Source organism: Trachypithecus francoisi, unplaced genomic scaffold (assembly GCF_009764315.1).
Source record: "Trachypithecus francoisi isolate TF-2019V2 unplaced genomic scaffold, Tfra_2.0 Lachesis_group3, whole genome shotgun sequence".
Classification (NCBI taxonomy): Eukaryota; Metazoa; Chordata; class Mammalia; order Primates; family Cercopithecidae; genus Trachypithecus; species Trachypithecus francoisi.
Window position 1 is genome coordinate 86,772,925 of NW_022681468.1, and position 21,036 is coordinate 86,793,960.

Consider the following 21,036-nt stretch of genomic DNA (forward strand, 5'->3'; position numbering starts at 1 on the left):
TGACCAAAATTTAGTCAGACTCTTCTTATCCCACTTTCCAAATAAGCTTCAACCTTGGCCCTCTTCTCTACTGAACCTGCAGAGCACAGTTTTAGCAAGAATACTGCTAAGAGTTTAGGGAGACTCTTCCAGCCTTGATATCTGATTATGCCTGATATCTGATCTAATTCCTCTTCTCCATCCTTGATATGTTCTTGCCTGCCTGCAGCAAGAATCCTATTAGGTCAGTTTAGCAAGAATTCTCCCCCACCTTTGAGGTCTCTTTTTAATAATTTTCCACCCACAGAAACTACAGCCTGCTCCATAGCCATAAATTCCCACTTGTTTTTGTTGTACTAGGAACTGAGACCAAACCTTTACTGAGGTCTCTTTTCTTCTATTATAATAATTCCTCAATAAAATATATGGTTCCTCAAAAACCAGTTAATGTTTTTACCACATTAAATATTGTCAGGTTTTGGTTTTCTTTAGCAAATACTCTCTATGAAATAAAAGTCAGTTTCTTTGGTTAATGTCATAATTATGATGAGTCATTGAAACTAGAAGTAATAATAACCAAAAAATATAACAGGCTATGCAATGTAATAGGATCTGGTTTTGTTTATCAAGAGGGAGAAAGGGATAGATTCATTCTAAAATAAAATGTCTAGTTATTCCAATAAGTGAAGAACAATAGTAAAAGACAAAACCCAAAGGATACAGAAAGCTTTAGAAGTGTGAGGAAGTAAATTCTGTTTTGTTACATATATGTAACTACAAATAATGCTTCTGAATAGAAGCGATGATATATGTTAAAATTTTGGCAAAGTTTTTCACAGTTCAGCTTTGATTGATCTATTTTTTTAAATCTCAAAAATGCTTTATTGCCAAATATTACATTAAAGCAAGACTAGAATTTGGCGTTCTCTCTGTTTGAATGACATAACAAATTTATTCTTTCTTCTTTTAAAAAAACAGTAAGTGTTATTCTTTGTCTTCTTTGTAAATGTCCCTGACAGTAGACAAAAATTCTGTGGCCCACAGGAATCACTTTTTGTGCTTTATGCTGACTTTATATGCTCCATTATTTTAAAAAACATAGTTGATCGCAAAAGTTACTTCTACTAACTTTGTTTTAAAAATAGTTTTACTCTGATAAATAGATAACTATACTATAATCATTTCTATTCCCAGATATCTGTACTACCTCTACTACTGTTGTGGTTTGATTGTGTTCACCAAATAGATACGTTAAAATTCTAACACTGAGTACTGTGAATGTGACCTTCTTTGCAAACGTTTGTCTTTGCAGATATAGTCAATTTAAGGTCATACTGAATTACAGTGGATGAAGGAGATATTTCTCCCTTTTCAGAAGGCCTTCAAATAGCCTTTCATCTAATATATTTCTAATAATTACTCTTAGGAATTAAGGCTCAAAACTATAATATTTGGTTTCTAAATAATTTATATGTAACTTTTTTCTCTTTTCAGAAGCAAATTTCCCTCCCTCTTAGATAAAAAAATAGACCCAGTAGCCATGTGGATGATCAAATTAAGGCAGGACAAAGAGAAGCTTCAGGAATAAAATTCAATAGTTAATAAAGACACTCACAATACAAGCCATGACTTAGGAGATCTTCCTGTAATTTACTAGTTGTCTGCATACTTTCCTCATTGCCATCTTCATTTCTCGATTCCTGAATGTGTAGATGATAGGATTTAAAACAGGAGTGAGAACCGCATCAAAAGAAACTTATCCAGGTGTGTGGAGGAAGATGGCCATGTATAGATGAAAATCAAAGGACCAAAGAACAAAACTACCACACTGATGTGAGCTGAAAGTGTGGACAGAGCCTTCGATAAACCAGCTGAAGAGTGTTTCTGAACAGTGAGAATGATGACAACATAGGAAATGATCAGTATGAAGAAGGAGCCCAAAGAGATGAATCCACTGTTGGCTGTAACCATGAACTCCAGTAGGTAGGTGTCTGTGCAGGTAAGTTTGATGAACCGAGGAAGGTCACAGTAAAAGCTGTCCAATATATTAGGACCACAGAAGGGCAAGTTTACTACAAAAACCAGTTGAACTACAGAGTGGATAATCCTGTCATCCAGGCAGCCACTAAGAAGAACATGCACATTCTTGGGCTCATAATGGTCAAGTAGTGGAGGGGCTTACATATGGCCACGTATCTGTCAAAGGCCATGGCTATGAGCAGCACCATCTTCACACCACCAATGACATGGATGAAGAAGATCTGGGCGATGCAGCCTCCAAAGGAGATGACTGCGCTTTCTGAACAGGTCATAAATCATCTTGGGAGAAGTGACAGAGGAAACACCCAGGTCAATGAAGGAGAGGTTGGCTAACAGAAAATACATGGGGGAGTGCAAGTGAGGATCAGAAGTCACAGTAAGCAAAATGAAAGTTTTCCATCATACTGGCCATGTAAAACATGGAGGAGAATACAAGGAGGAAAAGTCAGATCTCCCAGGAATTGGTGAGTCCCAGGAACACAAACTCTGACACCACGGAGTGATTTGCCCCAACCATTGGCTTTGTTAGCAGTGATAGCTAGAGAACAACAGCCCAAAATGTAAATAATAATCATATTAATAAACAAGAAGGAAAGAAGTCAAAGTTATAAAAGTCTATTTCCACTTTAGCACTAAAATCCATCTAATGTCCAACAGGTATATTGAAAAACGCTCAACATCACTAATCATCCAGGACACGTAAGTTAAAACTACAATGAGATGTCATGTCACACTTGTTCAAATGGCTATTACCAAAAAGCTGAAAGATAAAATGTGTCGTTGAAGATTTGGAGAATAGGGAATCCTTGTATACTGTTGGTATAGATGAAAATTAGTAGAACATGATGAAAAACAATGTGGAATTTCCACAAAAAAAAAAAAAACCTCAAAATAGAACTAGCATATGATGCTGCAATGTCTACTACTGAATATATATCCAGAGGAAATGAAATATATGTGTTGAAGAGATATCGGTACCCTCATTTTCACTGCAGCATTATTCACAAGAGCCAAGATGTAGAATCAACCTAAATATCTATCAATGCACAAATGGATAAAGAAAATGAATACATACAATGAAATACTAGTTAGTCATAAAAAGAAGGTAATCGTGGCATTTACAACATCCTGGGTTAACACAGAGGACATTACACTAACTGAAATAAGACAAACACAGAAGGACAAAAAGCTGCAAGATCTCACTTGTATGTACAATCTAAATAATTCAAATATATGAAAGAAAAAAGTACAATGGTGGTTGCCAGGAGCTCATTGGGAGCTGGAAGAAAATAGGGAGATATTGATCACAGGGTACAAAGTTTCAGTTAGACAGGATGAAGAGTCTCTGGAGATCTATTGTGCAACATGGTGACTATAGGTAATAACAACATATTGCATACTTAAAAATTGTGAAGAGAAAGATCTTAAATTGTTCTCATGACAAAAAAGTGAGATGATGAATATGTTCAGTAGCTTGATTTATCATTTAACAATACATATAACAAAATATCATACTGTTTACCATGAATATATGTCATTTTTATTGGTCTATGACACCTCAGGAAAGCTGGGGAAAACCTAATATGTTCACAGGTTCTGATATTGTAATCACTTAGAGCAGAGGGTGGCTGTCATATGAAGGTGTTCTCTTCCAACAAGTTATCTCTGCTTTAATATCTCTGTGCTTTTCTGAAGGTAGTTGCTTTGATGTTTCCTATGAGACACAAAATTGGACAACTGGGTACAGCAATCTAACCCCCAATTTATCTGGATTTTGCTTCAAGACTTACATAGCCTGGTTCTAGTCATACAAAACTTTTCACCTTTTCTCAACTATTGCATTAATCTCCAAGACTATGGCCATAATCTAGCTAACAAGCCCTTCTTTCCCATTCCCCACCTCCATGAAATATTTATCTTCAAGGTTTATTAGAGGTTTACCATATCTGTTAGGTCTTGCTTTATATTACTAGCATTTATTTTACTATCCCTTATATTTTAGTAAATGGGGTACAATTCTAATTCATCAACTTGACATAAGTATCCTAAAGACAGAGACTGGCCAGGTCCAGTGGCTCGCACCTCCCACTTTGGGAGGCTGAGGTGGGAGGATCATTTGAGGCCAGGAGTTCAAGACCAGCCTGGGCAACAGAGCAAGACCCTATCTCTACCAATAAATAATAACTAAAAAAAATTTAAAGATAAAAAAAGGCAGGGATTATGACTTACATTTGGCTTCTCTGAAGCAATATTTACTCTTAGAATGTTTTCTCACTTACCCTGATTCCTAAAAAAAATTTATTTATAAGCATTCTCTAAATCCTTCTTCATTCTATCTACAGTTCAAAGATACAATTAATACAAACACTGTAATTCTAAATCATATAAGAGACCAGGAAATGAAATCAAGCTCCTGGTGGTTTATGTATTATTTTATTTTTAAACTTTTCACACCACATTTTTAAATGACATTATATTGGAAATTATTTACTAAGCTCTGGGTCTTTTGGTCTCCATGTCTTTCATTTCTAATAAAGTATCTGTGAGACTCTTCCGTCTTGCAACTTGACAAATTCTTAAGAAATTTGCTTCTCTTGTTATGGAAAATGATCAGTTTATACCCATCTCTTTTGAAAAGAAAATTGAGAGAAAAATATAATAACCTACGTTTTTCTATCTGCATGTGTCAGTTTTTCTTGCCTATTTATCACATGACAAAGGATAAGAATCATTCATGTAATCACTGAGAAGAGAGTGATTAATTACAACCTATGCTGAATTTAAAATATTGCAAAATCACACTTTTTCTAATGTCTTTCACCTTTCCCTAGACACAACGTAATCCTAGCTCAAAGCCAATGCCAATTAACTTCTTCCAAAATGTCAATAAACTTTTTCACAATTATTTTCTCGTGTCATTCAATTCCTTATCCTGGACCCTATCTACTTTGCTTTAGATTATGACTCACTTGCATAGCAATTCCCACAACAGAACCTTGTCTAACACTAAAGCCAATATCCCATTGTTAAACTTATTTGCATCCTTCCACTTTACCTGTATAGAGAAAACAACATGTTCAGGTACTCTGGGAGTTTCCTGTGTTCTCTAACGTGAAATGCCATATCGTATCCTGCCGTAGGAAATGTAAGTCTAATTACATATACCTCAAGAGGACAGTGACCAAGTGATACTGCAAAAACATGATAGTTTAAAGGAGCTTGTGGATCATGAGCTTTGCCACTAGAGAACTATTTGCTTTGACCAGTGCAACCAAAAGATGCAAAAGTTCATAATAAGACACTAGAGAAAAAGAGGGAAACAAAAGTGGAATATTTTTGCTTAATATACTTGTGCTGTTTTGTTGGCAATAGTGATAACTACTCATTATAATTAATCCCTGAAAATAAGTAAATGTTAACTCAAAAAATTAACTCTAATCATTTTATCATCTCCAGAAAAGCCATTGTGCCAAATTTTTAGTACAGTTTAAATGGTAGAAGAGTGTATACGACACTTCATTTTCACATAATCATATACTGAGTAGTTATGGATACTTACCAAGATTTAGCTGTAGAGAAATTCATTCCGGTGTTCAGAGCTTAATAGTAAATGAAACAACTAAAACATTCAGCAGTTCATGATAAATTTTCAAAAGTATGCTACATCCATACAATCAAATTCTCTAAAGCCACTGTAAAGCAAGTTTGATATCTATATAGCTAAAGACAACCACAACACACCATTGAGTGAAACAGTAGATACCAATACAGCCTATACTATGCTGCTGTGCATATAAATCTGAATAAATAGACAACAACGTTTTTGCAATAAGTACTTCTGACAATGAGATTGTTGTGCAAGAAAACAAGGTACTTTTACTTGCAATTTTGTACACTTGTGTCAGTCAGGATCCTGTCAGGACAAAAGATGGCACACTCAAATTAGGTAACTGAAGAAGAGCTTAATAAAGGCACAAAACTGGGTGGAGAAGGGTTAAGAGTGACACTGGAGAGACAAATGGAAGCTGTGCTATTCTTGTCTGAATCCACTCATTTTTTATCCAGGGGACAAACAGGGCAGGACAAATAATATCAGGGCAGAAGAAAGTTAGCAAAATAGAAGAAATGAGTTGTTACGTCTTTGCAGAGTAATCTTAACCCAAAATGGTAGCCGCCACTGTCTTTCCTGTGAATTAGTGGGAAAGGAGGGGAAGGAAAAGGTAATTAATATAAAACATAGCTGTTGAAATCCTCTTTCCTGTAGCTCACCATGAGGACTATTTTGATAACAGCCATTTCATTGCTTCATTAGATGAGCAGATTCTGGGTGGTGCAGTATGTGAAGAGGCCAGCAGATCTAATGCTCATGTGCTAACTCTCATACCTCCATCTTTAATGTGGTATAATATGACATCTTGTGGAATTACATGTCTATGTGTTAATTACTCTGTAATTTTTAGAAAAATGATTGCTTAAGCCCCTAAAGCTTTGCGTTGTAATTATCCAACTGGTGCTTGCTATAAAACTCATTTCTTCTCTTTTCACCACCAATTTTTCTAATACCTGGGTATGCCAGGTAGTATGACCCAAGAAGTAGGGCTATTTGCACAAAGTCTGGATTTTTTGCAGAAAAACCTTTTCCAGATTTGCACCCTACTCAAAGTTGATAGACTTTCATGGCTTTCAGCATATGAGTTGTGGTAGTATTCCTGGTTATAGCCTATGCTTTTTCCAGAAATGGAAGAAATCTACCAGGTATAGTTCTTTCTTATTAGTGACAAAAGATGCAAGATGCAATAATTTTCCTTTGATTAAAAGAACAAACCTGGAGGCATCACATTACCAGACTTCAAATTATACTACAAGGCAATAGTTACCAAAACAGTATGGTGCTTGTATGCAAGTAGACATATGAACCAATGGAACTGAATAAAGAACCCAGAAATAAAGTAAAATATGTACAGCCAACTGATCTTTGACAAAGCATACAGAAACATAAATTGGGAATGGACACCCTATTCAATAAATGGTTCTGAGAAAACTAGCAAGCCACATGTAGATGAATGAAACTGGATCTGTGTCTCTCACCTCATACAAAAATCAAGTCAAGGTGAACCAAATACTAAAATATAAGACCCAAAACTATAAAAAATTCTAGAAGACAACATCAGGAAAACTCTTGTAGACATCAGCCTAGGCAAAGAATTCATGACTCGGACTTCAAAATCTAATGCAACATGAACAAAAATAAATCGGACCTAATTAAACTAAAAAGCTTCTGCACAGCAAAAGAAATAATAATCAGAGTAAATAGACAACCTACAGAATGGGAGAAAATATTTGCAATCTATGCATCCAACAAAGGACTAGTATCCACAATCTACAAGGAATTCAAATCAGCAGAAAATAAAATAATCCCATCAAAAAGTGGGCAAAGCACATGAATAGACATTTCTCAAAAAGAGATATACAAATGGCCAGCAAATGTATGAAAAAATGCTCAACATTACTAATCATCAGGGAAATGAAAATCAAAACTACGAGATACCACCTTACTCCTGCAAGAATGGCCATTACTAAAAAGTCAAAAAACAATAGATGTTGGCATGGATGTGGGGGAAAGGGAAGACTTACACACTGCTGGTGAGAATGTAAATCAGTACAACCTCTATGGAAAACAGTATGGAAATTCCTTAAAATGCTAAAAGTAGATCTAACATTTGATCCAGCAATCCCATTACTGGGTATCTACCCAAAGGAAAGGAAGTCATTATATGAAAAAGATGCTTGCACACGTATATTGATAGCAGCACAATTCTTAATTGCAAAGATGTGGAAAGCCAACCTAAGTTCCCATCGACAAATGAATGGACAAAAATATATATATACCATGGAATACTAGTCCGCCATGAAAAGGAATGAAATAATGTCTTTTGCAGCAACTTGGATGAAGCTAGAGGCCATTATTCTAAGTGAAGTAACACAGGAGTGGAAAACCAAAATCGTTATGTTCTCACTTGTAAGTGGAAACTAAGCTACGAGTAAACAAAGTCAGACAGGGTGATATAATAGACTTTAGAAAATCAGAAGTGGGAGAGGAGGAGGGAGGCTAGGAGTAAAAACAAGCTACACATTAGGTACAATGCACACTACTCAGGTGATGGGTGCACAAAGATCTCAGAATTCACTGCTATATTATTCATCCATGTAAAAACAACAAAAAAAAAACCCACTTGTACCCCAAAACCTATTGAAATTTAAAAAAAAAATAAGGAAAAAACATCATTTTCCTTGGCTTTGAAAAGGACCTCCTGGCATGGACTGGACCCTCAAACTCTCAAAATTTTAATGATGTGACAATTTCACGGTTCTCTATAGAGTTTATTCCTTCTCTTGAGAGCATATGTGTACTACTAAAGTATCTAATACTTGCCACTTCTTCATCTGGTTTGACAGCAGTGTTATTAATATAATAAACCATTAAGACAATATAAAATATCCAAATGGTTCAGGTCTTTTCAGGCTATGTTATGACAGAGTAAGACAGCAAATGTATGTGTTGTCCATTCCAAGTGAATGCTAACTGTTCCTAATTCTCCTTTCCAAAAGAGATGGAAAAGAAAATTTACCAGACCAATGATCACATATTATATACCCAGGTCTACCTTAATCTGCTCTAGCAAAGATACCACCCTTGGCATAGCATCTGCAATTTAGACTACTGCTGGGATAGATTTACAATAGTCCATTGGCATTCTCCAGGAAGTGACTAGCTTTTATAGGCGACACACTGGTGAATTAAATGGAGATAGGATGGGAACTATTTCTGTATCTTTGGGATATTTTTACCCCTACATAATGCAGTATAATTTTTGAAATACTATTTAGACTGGGTGTGGTAGCTCACACCTGTAATCCCAGCACTTTGGGAGGCCAAGGCATGTGGATTACTTGAGGCCAGGGGTTCAAGACCAGCCTCGCCAGCATGGTGAAACCTTGTCTCTAATAAAAATACAAAAATTAGTGGATGTGGTGGCATGTGCCTATAATTCCAGCTACTCGGGAGGCTGAGGCAGGAGAATTGCTTGCACCCGGGAGATAGAAGTTGCAGGTCGTGCCCCTGCACTCCAGCCTGGGCAACAGAGAGACTCTGTCTCAAAGAAAAAAAAAAAAGAAAAAAGAAACACTATTTTAGACTGGGGAATAGGACAGTAGTTTCGTGGCTTCCCTACTATCATAGTTGTCACCCACACGACAAGGAACAAGTGTGGAGTTGTACCAACTACAAAGTATATCTTTTCCAATTATACATTCAAGAAATGATGTAATGATCCCTGGGAGGTTGTCATTTGGTGAACCCAACATGCACCCATCTGAACTAGGACTCCACATATTACCCAACTCCCAAATGCCTCCATTCAAAAGAGGAGTGATGACCCTTCAGGAATCTGGGAGTAAATGTCAACTCTGTGTCCAACAGTCCTTTAAATATTATGATATTCCTTTTTCTTCCAGGCGTTTAATTGTGCAAATAAATGGTCATAGGTATGTTCGAGCAAAGTACTGGTAGATCATTACTATGTGTATATGTAATTAGAGTTGTTGCACAGTCCTTCCTTCTGCCATTTATTAAAGCAGCCACGGTGATGCTGTGTCCTCCCAGCTCCTCCCAAAAAGGTAGAGTTAAGAATTATTTAATATCTTCTGGAGACTTTAGACATTTTCTTCTATACTATATCAGGGAAATTCTGGCTTTTCCAACTTCCCTGATTATAGTGACAGCCTACAACAAAACGGCTGAATGGGTATACATACACAATAAATTTTTGTAAATTAATTGACCCCATAAATGCTGGGTTTGCTGGTGATGGGGTAACCCAGTAGAGAGCCCACAAATAGAGATTGCTTTTAAGTAAAGAAGCTATTCTGATATGTTTTATTGACAGAGATGCATTATAGTGCACAGGTTATAAGAACAAACTCTGAATTCAAACTAGCAGATTTTGAGTCCAGACTTACTACTTCATAACCTTGAGGATATTTAGCAACTCTGCCTCAGACACCTCCTCTCTAAAATGGGTATAATGAGAGAATGAATCTGCATCATAAGATTCAAATAAAGCACTTAGAACAGTACCTGGACCATAAGAAGCACTATATGAGTAACATGAATTATCTCCCCTAGGACACAAATGATGAAAGGCAATCAGAGCTTCATTACTTCATCATGGAAACCTCAATTAATAGGTTTGTTTCTATATTTTAGTAACCATGTTAGATTAAAAGTCACAGAATTTGGGGAAAAAGAATTTTCACACATCTTTTATAAATCTTTCCATTTTTGCTGAAATATTTGAAATTTATCCTTCTGAGAAAGAGGCATAAATATCTTAGTGTAACTTATGTAATTCACCAATCACATTTCTGTTTCCCAAAAGAAGAAACGTCATCCACTGTAAGCAATGGAATGAACTTCAAATCTATAAAATAGAATTTAATCAGGGATCTCTGTGAATACTACCACAGACAAAAGACACTGTTTAATAATAAGGTTCAAGCATTTTTTTTTATAATTAATGATTTAAAATTCAGCTTTGGTAGAACTTGAACAGGAAAATGTAAAGTAATGATTTAAAATTCAGCTTTGGTAGGACTTGAACAAGGCAATGTATCATGGTGGTAGAAATTAGGGAAGGATTCAGAAATGATAAAGTAGTGCTAAGAGCTAATGATTTCCTGGTAGGATGCAATAGAAATGATTAGTATAAAGCTCTCTCTTCAAATAGACTCAAAATTAGGCCTACAGGAAAAGCTGAAAGAGTGGAATATGAGCATCAAATCAAAAACAAAGTTGATCTGAAAGTGAAAGTCATGGTTTCTGGTGCCTGGCTCTCTTTGATGATTTCCAGCTGTGTGCCTTTGGGCAAACTGTAGTCACCACTCAATTCTTGGATTTTAGTACGTGTAATTTGAAGGGATTACAACAAATGATGTTGGTAATCCACTCTAATTCTAAATATAGGACTAACAATTTTCCAGATGGCCAGAGAAGCCTGAAAAGGAGGCAAAATATGTAGAGACTGGTGCAATACAAAGCAAACACTTTAGGAACAAAAAGAATTAAAATCAAGAGAGTTAGATACTAAACAGGCCAGGTGTGGTGGCTCATGCCTGTAATCCCAGCACTTTGGGAGGTGGAGGCAGGTGGATCACTTGAGGTCAGGAGTTCAAGACCAGCCTGGCCAACATGGTGAAACTCCATCTCTACTAAAAATACAAAAGTTAGCCAGGGGTTGTGATGGGTGTCTGTAATCCCAGCCCTCAGAAGGCTGAGGCAGGAGAATTGCTTGAACCCTTGAACCGGAGAGGCAGAGGTTGCAGTGAGCTGAACCATGCCATTGCACTCTAGCCTGAGGACAGAGCAAGACTCCATCTCAAAAAAAAAAAAGGGAGTTAGGTAGTAAACAGGTTAATTGAATGTGTAGTTTGTCTATCGATAGAATAATCTGTCCAATAGAGAAAAAGATACATAGTATTATTATTTGTTCAATTACATGGCACTCGCCTAGAACAAGGTCTTTCAAAGTGGTAGGTTACAAAAGACATTAAGATTTAACATTTAGCCCTTTGATGCACACGGTGCAAAGAATACCACCACTTCTAATTTAACAGTGAAATTGTTACCATAATTTAATAGATTTTCAGGCATATAATATGGCCTGAGTCTTCCATATTTCTCTGAAATTGCATAATTTCTTTTATGCAACCAGCATGAGGAATAATTCATAGTTACACATCTTCACAGCCAACTCATTTACAAAATCTTTGTAAAATGCGCAAGGCGACTGCACAGTCTCCTCATTGCCACTTTCATGTCATTGTTCCTGAATGTGTAGATAACTGGATTCAGAAAAGGAGTAATAAATGCATCAAAAATAGCAAGATATTTATCCAGGTGTGATGTGGGAGAAGGCCATGTGTAGAAAAACATCAGTGGCCCAAAGAACAAGATGACCACAGTGACATGAGCTGACAGGGTGGAGAGGGCCTTGGCTAAACCACCAGAAGAATGTTTCCAAACAGTGAACAGAATGAACATGTAGGAAATTACCAGCAAGACAAAGGAGCCCACAGAAATGAGTCCACTATTGACAGTGACCATGAACTCCAGTTCTTGGGTGTTTGTGCAGGCAAGTCTGAGGAGCTGAGGGAGGTCACAGTAAAAACTGTCAAAGATATTAGGACCACAAAAAGGTAAATCTATCACAAAAACTAACTGGACCAATGAGTGGATAAGGCCAATGATTGAGGAAGTGGCTAAAAGGTAGAGACACATTCTTGGGCTCATGATGGTCAGGTAGCGGAGAGGTTTACATATGGCCGCGTATCTGTCAAAGGCCATGGCTATGAGCAGAACCATTTCAGTGCCCCCAACAGCATGGTTAAAAAAGATCTGAGTAATACATCCCCAAAAGGAGATGGCTTTGTGCTTCTTGAAAATATCACAAATCATCTTAGGGGCTGTAACTGAGCAAAATGCCATATCAATGATTGAGAGGTTAGCCAGGAGGAAAACATGGGGGAGTGCAGATGAGCATCCGTGATTACAGTGAACACAATGACAATGTTTCCCATCATGCTTGCAAAGTAGAACAACAAGGAGAAAACAAAAAGTAGAAGCTGAATCTCCCATGAGTTGGTGAGTCCCATGAATACAAATTCTGATACTACAGAGTGATTCATTCCATTCATTGCCTCAGACTCCAAGATCAGTTTTCATGTTACTTACCTAAAGGAAGAAAGAAAATGAGAAAGAATTACCTAGGTAAGTATTCATGTTCAAGAAAGAAAGCCTCCAGCCATGAAAATAAGTATCATATTAACATCTCACACAGCCAAATAACCCTCATCACATGCATGCTGGACTTCTACTTAGAGGGGTCAGCTGGCTCCTGTTTGGCATTAGGGTTTTCAAAACTACTACTCTTAAATTAATTCCATCCTTAGACCTATCTCTCCTCTGCTTTTGTGTTACATGAATATTTCCTATTTGATCCTTCCCAGGATGATCTATTTGGGTGAGATATAAGGTCATCTTTAAATACTTTTCTCTATGATTACTTATCAATGGATATGATTTCAACCAGTGACATGAGCCACCTAACAGTTACTCATGCACAGCATACAGCTTTCAAAGTCTCTCTTCTACTATTTATATTGCTTGATCAGACTTTAGACGTTTCCCTTCTTTTTTAAAATTTCAAAATTCTATTATTGTATTCTCCAATTCACAAAATCTAATTCTCAAAATCCCAGCCAAATTCTCACTTAGGTGTGAAATCTTCCCAATGTGACCAAGACTCTGTATTCTCATCGCACCATCGGCATTTATTTCACTCTGCTTCTCACAGTTATAGAAATGTCCATTTCTCCAATTAAAATGTAGACTCTTGGATACAGAAGCCATGACTGATCCACAATGGTAGCTCCCACCATCATCGCAATGACCAATTGTGACCAACACAGTCATATAATAAGTGTATCACACTTGTTGAATGAAGGCATACATTAACGGGACTGAAGATTGACTCTAGAGCCAAGAGAGTACATCATAATTCAGTAAGGTTTATATTAATAGTGTATTCACAACTTGCCAATCAGGAATTATCATACTATCCCTATTTCAATCCTGTACTTATTTAACTACTCAAAGAAACATTTATATAAGATGTCATAAAAAATAAATATGGGGTCTTATTCATTTTAAAGTCAATAAAAGGCTTTTAGGAAGAAACCACTGCATTTTATAAGTGATTTTTAATCTCAATTTTTATATAAAATATGTAATGAGCTGAAACAAATAATCTCCTCTAATGTAGATATACATACCCAGAGGATACCATAAGATAAAAACCATGTCACATAAAGGCAGTCTCTCTTTTTTATTGAAATACATTTGGAGTGAATAAAAGTGACAAATAAAATACTGAGTGAAAAGAGCCAGACAGTGTCTGTATCTGCACTCTGGAAGAAGATGATGATTGAGTAATGGAGATTAAGTCCAGAAAATAAACTAAAGAATGGTGGCCAGGTCCCAGCATGGAGAGGTGTGACAATATTACAATTCTTTAAGGATGAAGAACAACCGCCAGAAATAAACCATTAGAGTTTCATTGTTCAATGGAATGTTCCTGATTTAGTCCAACATTTATGTTTTATAAATAATTCATAAAGGAAGAAATATAGGAAGCAATCTGCTCAGCCTCACAAAGGTAATTGGTGGGAAAATTTATACTGGGACCAAGAACTTTTTACTCCCAAAGTTATTTACAGTAAATACTTCTTACATTAGTTTACTATTGCTGTTGTAACAAGCTACTACAAATCTAGTGGCTTACCACACACACACAGACAGACACACAGACACACACACACACACACAGTTATATTCTTACCGTTCTAAAAGAAAGAAGCCTAAAATGAGTTTTCAGAGCTAAAATCAAGGTGTCAACAGAGCTGCGTTGCTCCTTGAGCTTCTACAAAAGAATCCATTTCCTTGCCTTTTCCAGCTCCTAGTGGATGCCTCCATTCCTTGCTTGGCTCGTGCCTTTCTGCCTCTTAAAAGTGCATCACTCCAACCTCAACTTCTGTCATTGCATCGCCTCTCTGACTCTTCCTCTTATAAGGACCCTTGTAATTACATTGGGAAGGTACAGATAATCCAAGTAAATCAAGATTCTTAAATTATTCATATCTGTATCTTTTTGCCAGATCCAGAAATTAGGACATGAACATTTTTGAAGGCTATTATTCTATACAGCACAGCTTTCTTACTGTGAACAAGTGCTTTACGGGCAAAAGGAAAATCTTAAACTAATGAATCCACAGAGGGATTTCAAGTAGCCTGTCAGGAAGGTGGAAGAGATATTGAGGGAATGGAGAGAGATAGTGCATCCTGACTTTTGCTCTGTAACTATACATTAGTGACTTCTGACTCCAGTTACATGTAGGACCAAGCGTGGCCACTAATGACTGTCAGTAAGGAAACAATGATCATTAGTCAACCAACATGTTCTTAGAAAAGTAGTTATGCTAGATATATAACTCCTGAGTGGTTCTCTGAATGATTTTGCTCATTAATTCAAAAAATATCTTGAGTACGCAGGATTCCAGACATGATTCCAGAGGTTGGATTTATAGCATTGACAAGAATTCTTGCTTTTGTGGAATCCATATTCACCAGAGCAAATGCAATTTTGGTGTCACATACAGATTTTCATTCTACAGAAAGGGTAAGAACATTTGAAGAAAGTCTATAATTTATCAACTACCTGGGGAGTCTCAAACACTCTATTTCTAATTCAATTTCTACTTTCAGGATATCTCAGTTTTCTGACTTCTTCCTTTATCTGAATTCTTACAACTATAACTTCTATTACAGTCTTTTCCAGTGGGTTTTATCCAATAAAAATGCATTGGTTTTATCTCCCCACATATACATATAAAACTCGTGGGGTCTAGTTTCACATACAATGATTCTTTGTATTGACTGTAAAGCAACTCAAAAACAATGCTGGGAAGATTTCTTGGCTTATTCATTCATTCATTCAACAAGTATTTATGCTGTATCTATCAAGTGCTTAACAATGCACTAAACCTTAGAGATTATATAAAGGTGGAAATATAGACATTAATTATGTTGAAAAAATTAAGAAATTGAACGTAGATAAAATGAGAATCTAAGGTTATCAGAACAATTTTAAGTAAGACTTGTGCAAATCATTCTATGATTTACATCTAAATCCTCGTGACCTGAACTATAAACTAACAAAAACTTGTCTAAAAATGGGCAAAAAAAAAAAAAAAAAGAGACAAAAGTAAATCCTTCTGATCACTAAGAGAAAAAATAGGCTTCTAGCAAAAATGCTATTAAGGCTTCCATGGAGTAGGAATAATAAAAATATGCTATGAAGTGGAAATATATGTGGTGCTTCCTCCAAACTGAAATTTGAATAGCAAAAACTTACAACTCAGAATAGCAAAAGAAATAATGGAAATTTCACTTTTAATGAATTTACAAGGAAAAGAACAAAAGTAAAAGAGGGTTTATTAGGTCATTCAAAAAAATATGAGATTCTGTGTAAAGTTTACTCAAAGACAGAGCCTACACAGAGGCAAGGCGAACTTTTTATAAGTTAAATACATTTTTTAAATCAGAAAGGAAATAGATGAGAAAAAAGGGGAAATTGAATTATTGAATTCAACAGGAGACTAAGATTGTTCATTATGAAAAAGGGAAACGATGGCAAAGTAGAAGTTTGTCTAGATGTGCAATATTAAAAGCTCAAATGCCCAAAACTATTTCCTTTTAGCATTAGAGTTGCTCTCTTTTAAGTTAACATATTGCAGCACTAGAGTTGCTTTCTTTTTAGGTTAACATACTGAAGTCCCTAGTTTTGCTTACATTGATACAGGAAGGATATTCCATTGAGCTACTGCAGACAAACAAAAAAAATTGCCAGCTGGTTTTCCTTAGTGGAGATCTTACGCATGCAAGACATAAGAGTCTTAATGATGAAGAAATAAGTGATCAATTTTTAAGCTGAATCATTATCCGAGAAGGATTATCAAGGATTGGTTGCTTCAAGAGACACAGTAAGAGCTTAAGGGCTAGGTAGGGGAATAAGAGTTACAAGAATCAAAGCTAGAACTGAGTAAAAGAATAAATTGAGCTAAACACAACATGTACCTACTTCATAAACCCTTGTAAAGCAAAGATGAGAAAATAATACAAAGAGCAAATAGCAGCAGATCTCAAAATTTACTCAGCTCTTGTCTTCACATTTCTTGAGTATTAAGTATTCATCTTTGGGTCGCTGAATGGCTTCCAGGATGACACACTGGGTTATAATTGTTTGACTGTTTTGATGCATCCCAGACCCTCCATGGAAAGCATGTGTTCTCTCCTAAGGCCATTGCCATTAGGAGATATCCTGCTTTGAGTTCCCTAGTCTGGCCTGCCTATTGCTTTCAATAATTATAATGACATGAATTACAGTCATCATCTATTTATATTACTTAAACAATTGCGATAATGTGACAAATACAGATACTCTAGCATTTGATGGAATCATTTAAATTTAAATTCACCTAACTGGAATTGCATGGCATTAGAATTGGGTAACTCCTTAGAATAGATTTATGATCACTACATTTAAAATTTTGAAAACAAATATGTTCATTATTCTCAACTAGTAAACTCAGTGAGCTGGAAAAGATCTGAGAATATGTTCTGAACCGCTTCCTTTCTTGTATTTACCCATCAAGGAAATGTCAGTTTTTCCTCAGTTTTCAAGGTTTAAAAATATATTTCTTAGCTATTATGAACAGGTGTCAAACCTTTTTTTTTTTTTTTTTGGAGACAGATTCTCACTCTCGCCCAGGCTGGAGTGCAGTGGCACAATCTTGGTTCACGGCAACCTCCGCCTCCCGGGTTTAGGCGATTCTCCAGCCTCAGCCCCCTGAGTAGCCGGAATTACAGTCATGCACCACCGTATTTGGCTAATTTTTGTATTTTTAATAGAGATGAGGTTTCACCATGTTGGCCAGGCTGGTCTCAAACTCCTGCACTCAACTGATCTGTCCACCTCGGCCTACAAAAGTGCTGGGATTGCAGGTGATGAGCCACCGCGCCCAGCTGCGTCCTGTTTTTCATTAACATAAAAGTCCAAATGTTCTCTTACAAAAAGGAAATCTCTCATCCTTTCAATTAAGCTGATGTCCATTTAATTCATCCTCTGTGGATATAAAGTTGTCAGCTACTCTGTCAGATAAGTGCTTAATATCCTTGATATTGGTAAAAGCAAATAAAGATCACTCATCTGTACCCTCTAGTTTTATTCACCTCAATTTCTTTAGCCTTCCTCAAAGGATCCATCTTCTACCTACCTTTGTCACTTTTGTCTGATCATTCCATTTCACTACCTAAACTTCTTGTTGTATACATCTAAAAAAATTATCATAAATGTTTTGAAAACATAAACAAGTATAGAAGATATATTGCAGGTTGTTGAACACTACACATTTAGTTTCCTACTTTGTTTCTTCATTCTTCAATCAACTAAATTTAACAGACACTACATTTCTTTTTAGTTCATGGTGAGTTAGAACCCTAGATGTTTTTCTTCCAAATAAGTTTTCAATTATTCCTTCTCCATCTTGATTCCATGAAATTGGGATTTTATTTTTTAAAACTTCACTTATGACTAGTATCTAACGAACTTTCTCCTTTTTATATATTGGGTCTTCTCTAGAAATAGAAGTAAACAACAAGCTTGTTAGGAAGACCACAGGCATTTTTTTCTTTTTCAGGGCTAATAGATTTCCCCAAAGGTCTCTGGGTACCACAAACAACTTTACAAGCATCCTAGTCCTGCCCTGAACCAAGCCACAGTGCAGACTCCAGACTCTGTAGCGTACTCTTGTTGCACCTTGGCATCTCCAAGTCATTCCTAAGTTTTAGTTAAAAACTAAGATTAATTCTTGTTCTCCATATCCATCGTAATTCATATTTACTCCTTTGCTGTGATCATTTCCCCACAACAACCACCTGTTTCTTTCTGCCCCAGGCTAGCAAACTGTTACCTGAGTCTTTCTTGCAGCTGAAGTTTATCTAGTTTACCTTGTTCCTGTTGTGAACTTCACGCCATCCTTACCTTGTATCTATTTACAGACTATCATCTCAAGCACACACAGAAATTTAAAGTATTTATATAAATGGAAAAAAAATAGCTAATTAACTGCACTGGAGGACAGTGACCTAATAAAGCTATAATGACCTGGGACTGCAACTCTAAAGTCAATGAGCCAAGAAATTGTCTCCTAGAAATATATTCAAAGCAACAAAGAAGAAATGCTGATAATGAGTCACAGGAGGAAGAAATGACTCTAGAATCTCTAAGAAAAATCAATCTCCACCTCTTTATATTTTTCTGGGTTATTTTTCCTTTTTAACTTTTATTTTAAGGTCAGGGGTACATGTGTGGGTACATAGGTAAACATGTGTCATGTGGGTCTATTGTGCAGATTATTTAATCACTGAGGTATTAGGCTTAGTATACATTATTTTTCCTGATCGTCTCCCTCCTTCCACCCTCCAGTAGGACCTAGTGTGTGTTGTTCCCCTCTATGTGTCCATGTGTTCTCATCATTTAGCTCCCACTTATAAGTGAGAACATGTGGCTTTTGGTTTTCTATTCCTGGGTTAGTATGTTAATGATAATGGCCTCCAGCTCCACCCATGTCCCTGCAAAGGACACAATCTTTGACAATTTAAACCCTATCATGATAAATGAAAGTGTCTCCAGATAATCTAATAATATACACTTTCCAAGAGATTCATAAAAATCATATGGAATCCTTATAAATTTTATCTATATGTGAATAAAGTAGGCAAGTAAAATAGTAAACTATAAAAATTTTTAAATATCTTATAATGTGACTTTTATAAGTTATAAATTTAACATGTTGTACCAAGCACTTTGAAGATATAGGCTTTATCTAATTAACATTTTTTCCAAAGCAACTTGCAGTTTTCTGTAATCAAAGAAGACTATATTCATTGAATTTAATAAAAGAATCCGGTTGTTGAAGTAATTCCACTATTTTTACTATGTCTGTCATTAGGAAGCAGGAATAATATGAATAAGGATTGACTTCAAAATATTAAGAGGAAGCAACAGGACTTGTTTGTGTGGATTTTTAACCTTAGGTGTAATCACGTGTCTCTGTCCATGGTTTTTAATGACCATTGGTTTACAACAAGTATTGATCAATTGATCAACAAGCAATGATCATTGGGTTACAACAAGCACGCTTGTTTTACTTGCTTATCCCCTTTAATTTCCATTCTGAATCCCTTTCTCTCAAAGACAGCCATTCTGGTGTTTTCTAAGCACGTCTTGCTGTTGTCTTATCATGAAACATGTAGTATTGTTTGTATGCATATACATATAAAAGAGTATTCTACATCTCATTCTAATTCTTCTTTTCCACTTATCTCATGTTGCTATACGTACATCTAGTATCTCACTTCTAAATACCACAGAGCATTCCATGGTGGGTACACACCACTCTCTGACTTTCTGAGTGCCCTGAACACCCCCAAGATTTGCCTGGCTTATGGAAGGAAGAAAGAATACAGATGCCATATGTAACATGTAAGAAGTCACTTCTATCAAGATCAAATAATAAACCAATTGAGCAAATTTAACATCACTAGTGATGCTGTGTGGATATTATGTACTCCCTGATATCATGTGATTAGAAGATCTTTTCATCTTTTGGGTATTCTTTTCAAAAATCCAAAACCCATGTATAACTATAATAAAAAATATCAGACAAACTCAAATTGAGGGACATTATACAAAATAGCTGAGCTATATTCCTCAAAGATGTGACACCATGAAAAGCAAGGTAAGACTGAGAAATTGTCACAAACCTCAGAGGAGATGAAAGAGACATAATAACTAAATGTAATGTGATATCCAGGATTGGATTCTGGAACATAAAAAGACATTAATGGAAAAAACTGGTGAAATTTGAATAAAGTCTAGAATTTAGTTTACAGTAATGTATTATACCAGTGATGATTTCTCAGTTTTGGAAAATGTACCATGGAAATACAAGGTGATAACATTAGGGGAAATTGAAACTTGGTAAGAGGCATATGGGCACCCTCTGGACTATCTCTAACTTTTCTGTAAATCTAAAATTATTCCAAAATAAAAGCCTTATTTTAAAACAATCCAAAGGATCAGAAAAAGAAATATAAAATAGGACTGAATAGATTAAGTGAAAACCATGCTTGAAGATTTGTTGAAACTCTGCTATTTGACAGTCACTCAAGATACAAGGTGAATAATATCTTACATAAGTAAAAAATTAACAGTCCAGTGGGAACACCAGATTTATCAACTAAGAAAATATGTTCTAAAATGATAGAAAACAGCAGAAGAC

The 21,036-nt window shown here is 35.9% G+C and overlaps 1 protein-coding gene and 1 pseudogene across 1 annotated transcript; both read right to left on the reverse strand.

Annotated features, from left to right (window-relative positions):
• Positions 1 to 1,609: 1,609 nt before the first annotated feature.
• LOC117070109 lies at positions 1,610 to 2,536 on the reverse strand (annotated as a pseudogene).
• A 9,297-nt stretch (positions 2,537 to 11,833) lies between these two features.
• LOC117070105 (olfactory receptor 4F15-like) lies at positions 11,834 to 12,771 on the reverse strand. Its single transcript, XM_033188798.1, is given in 2 exon segments — positions 11,834 to 12,594; positions 12,597 to 12,771. Coding segments are annotated over 2 exon segments (936 nt in total).
• Between the last annotated feature and the right edge of the window lie 8,265 nt (positions 12,772 to 21,036).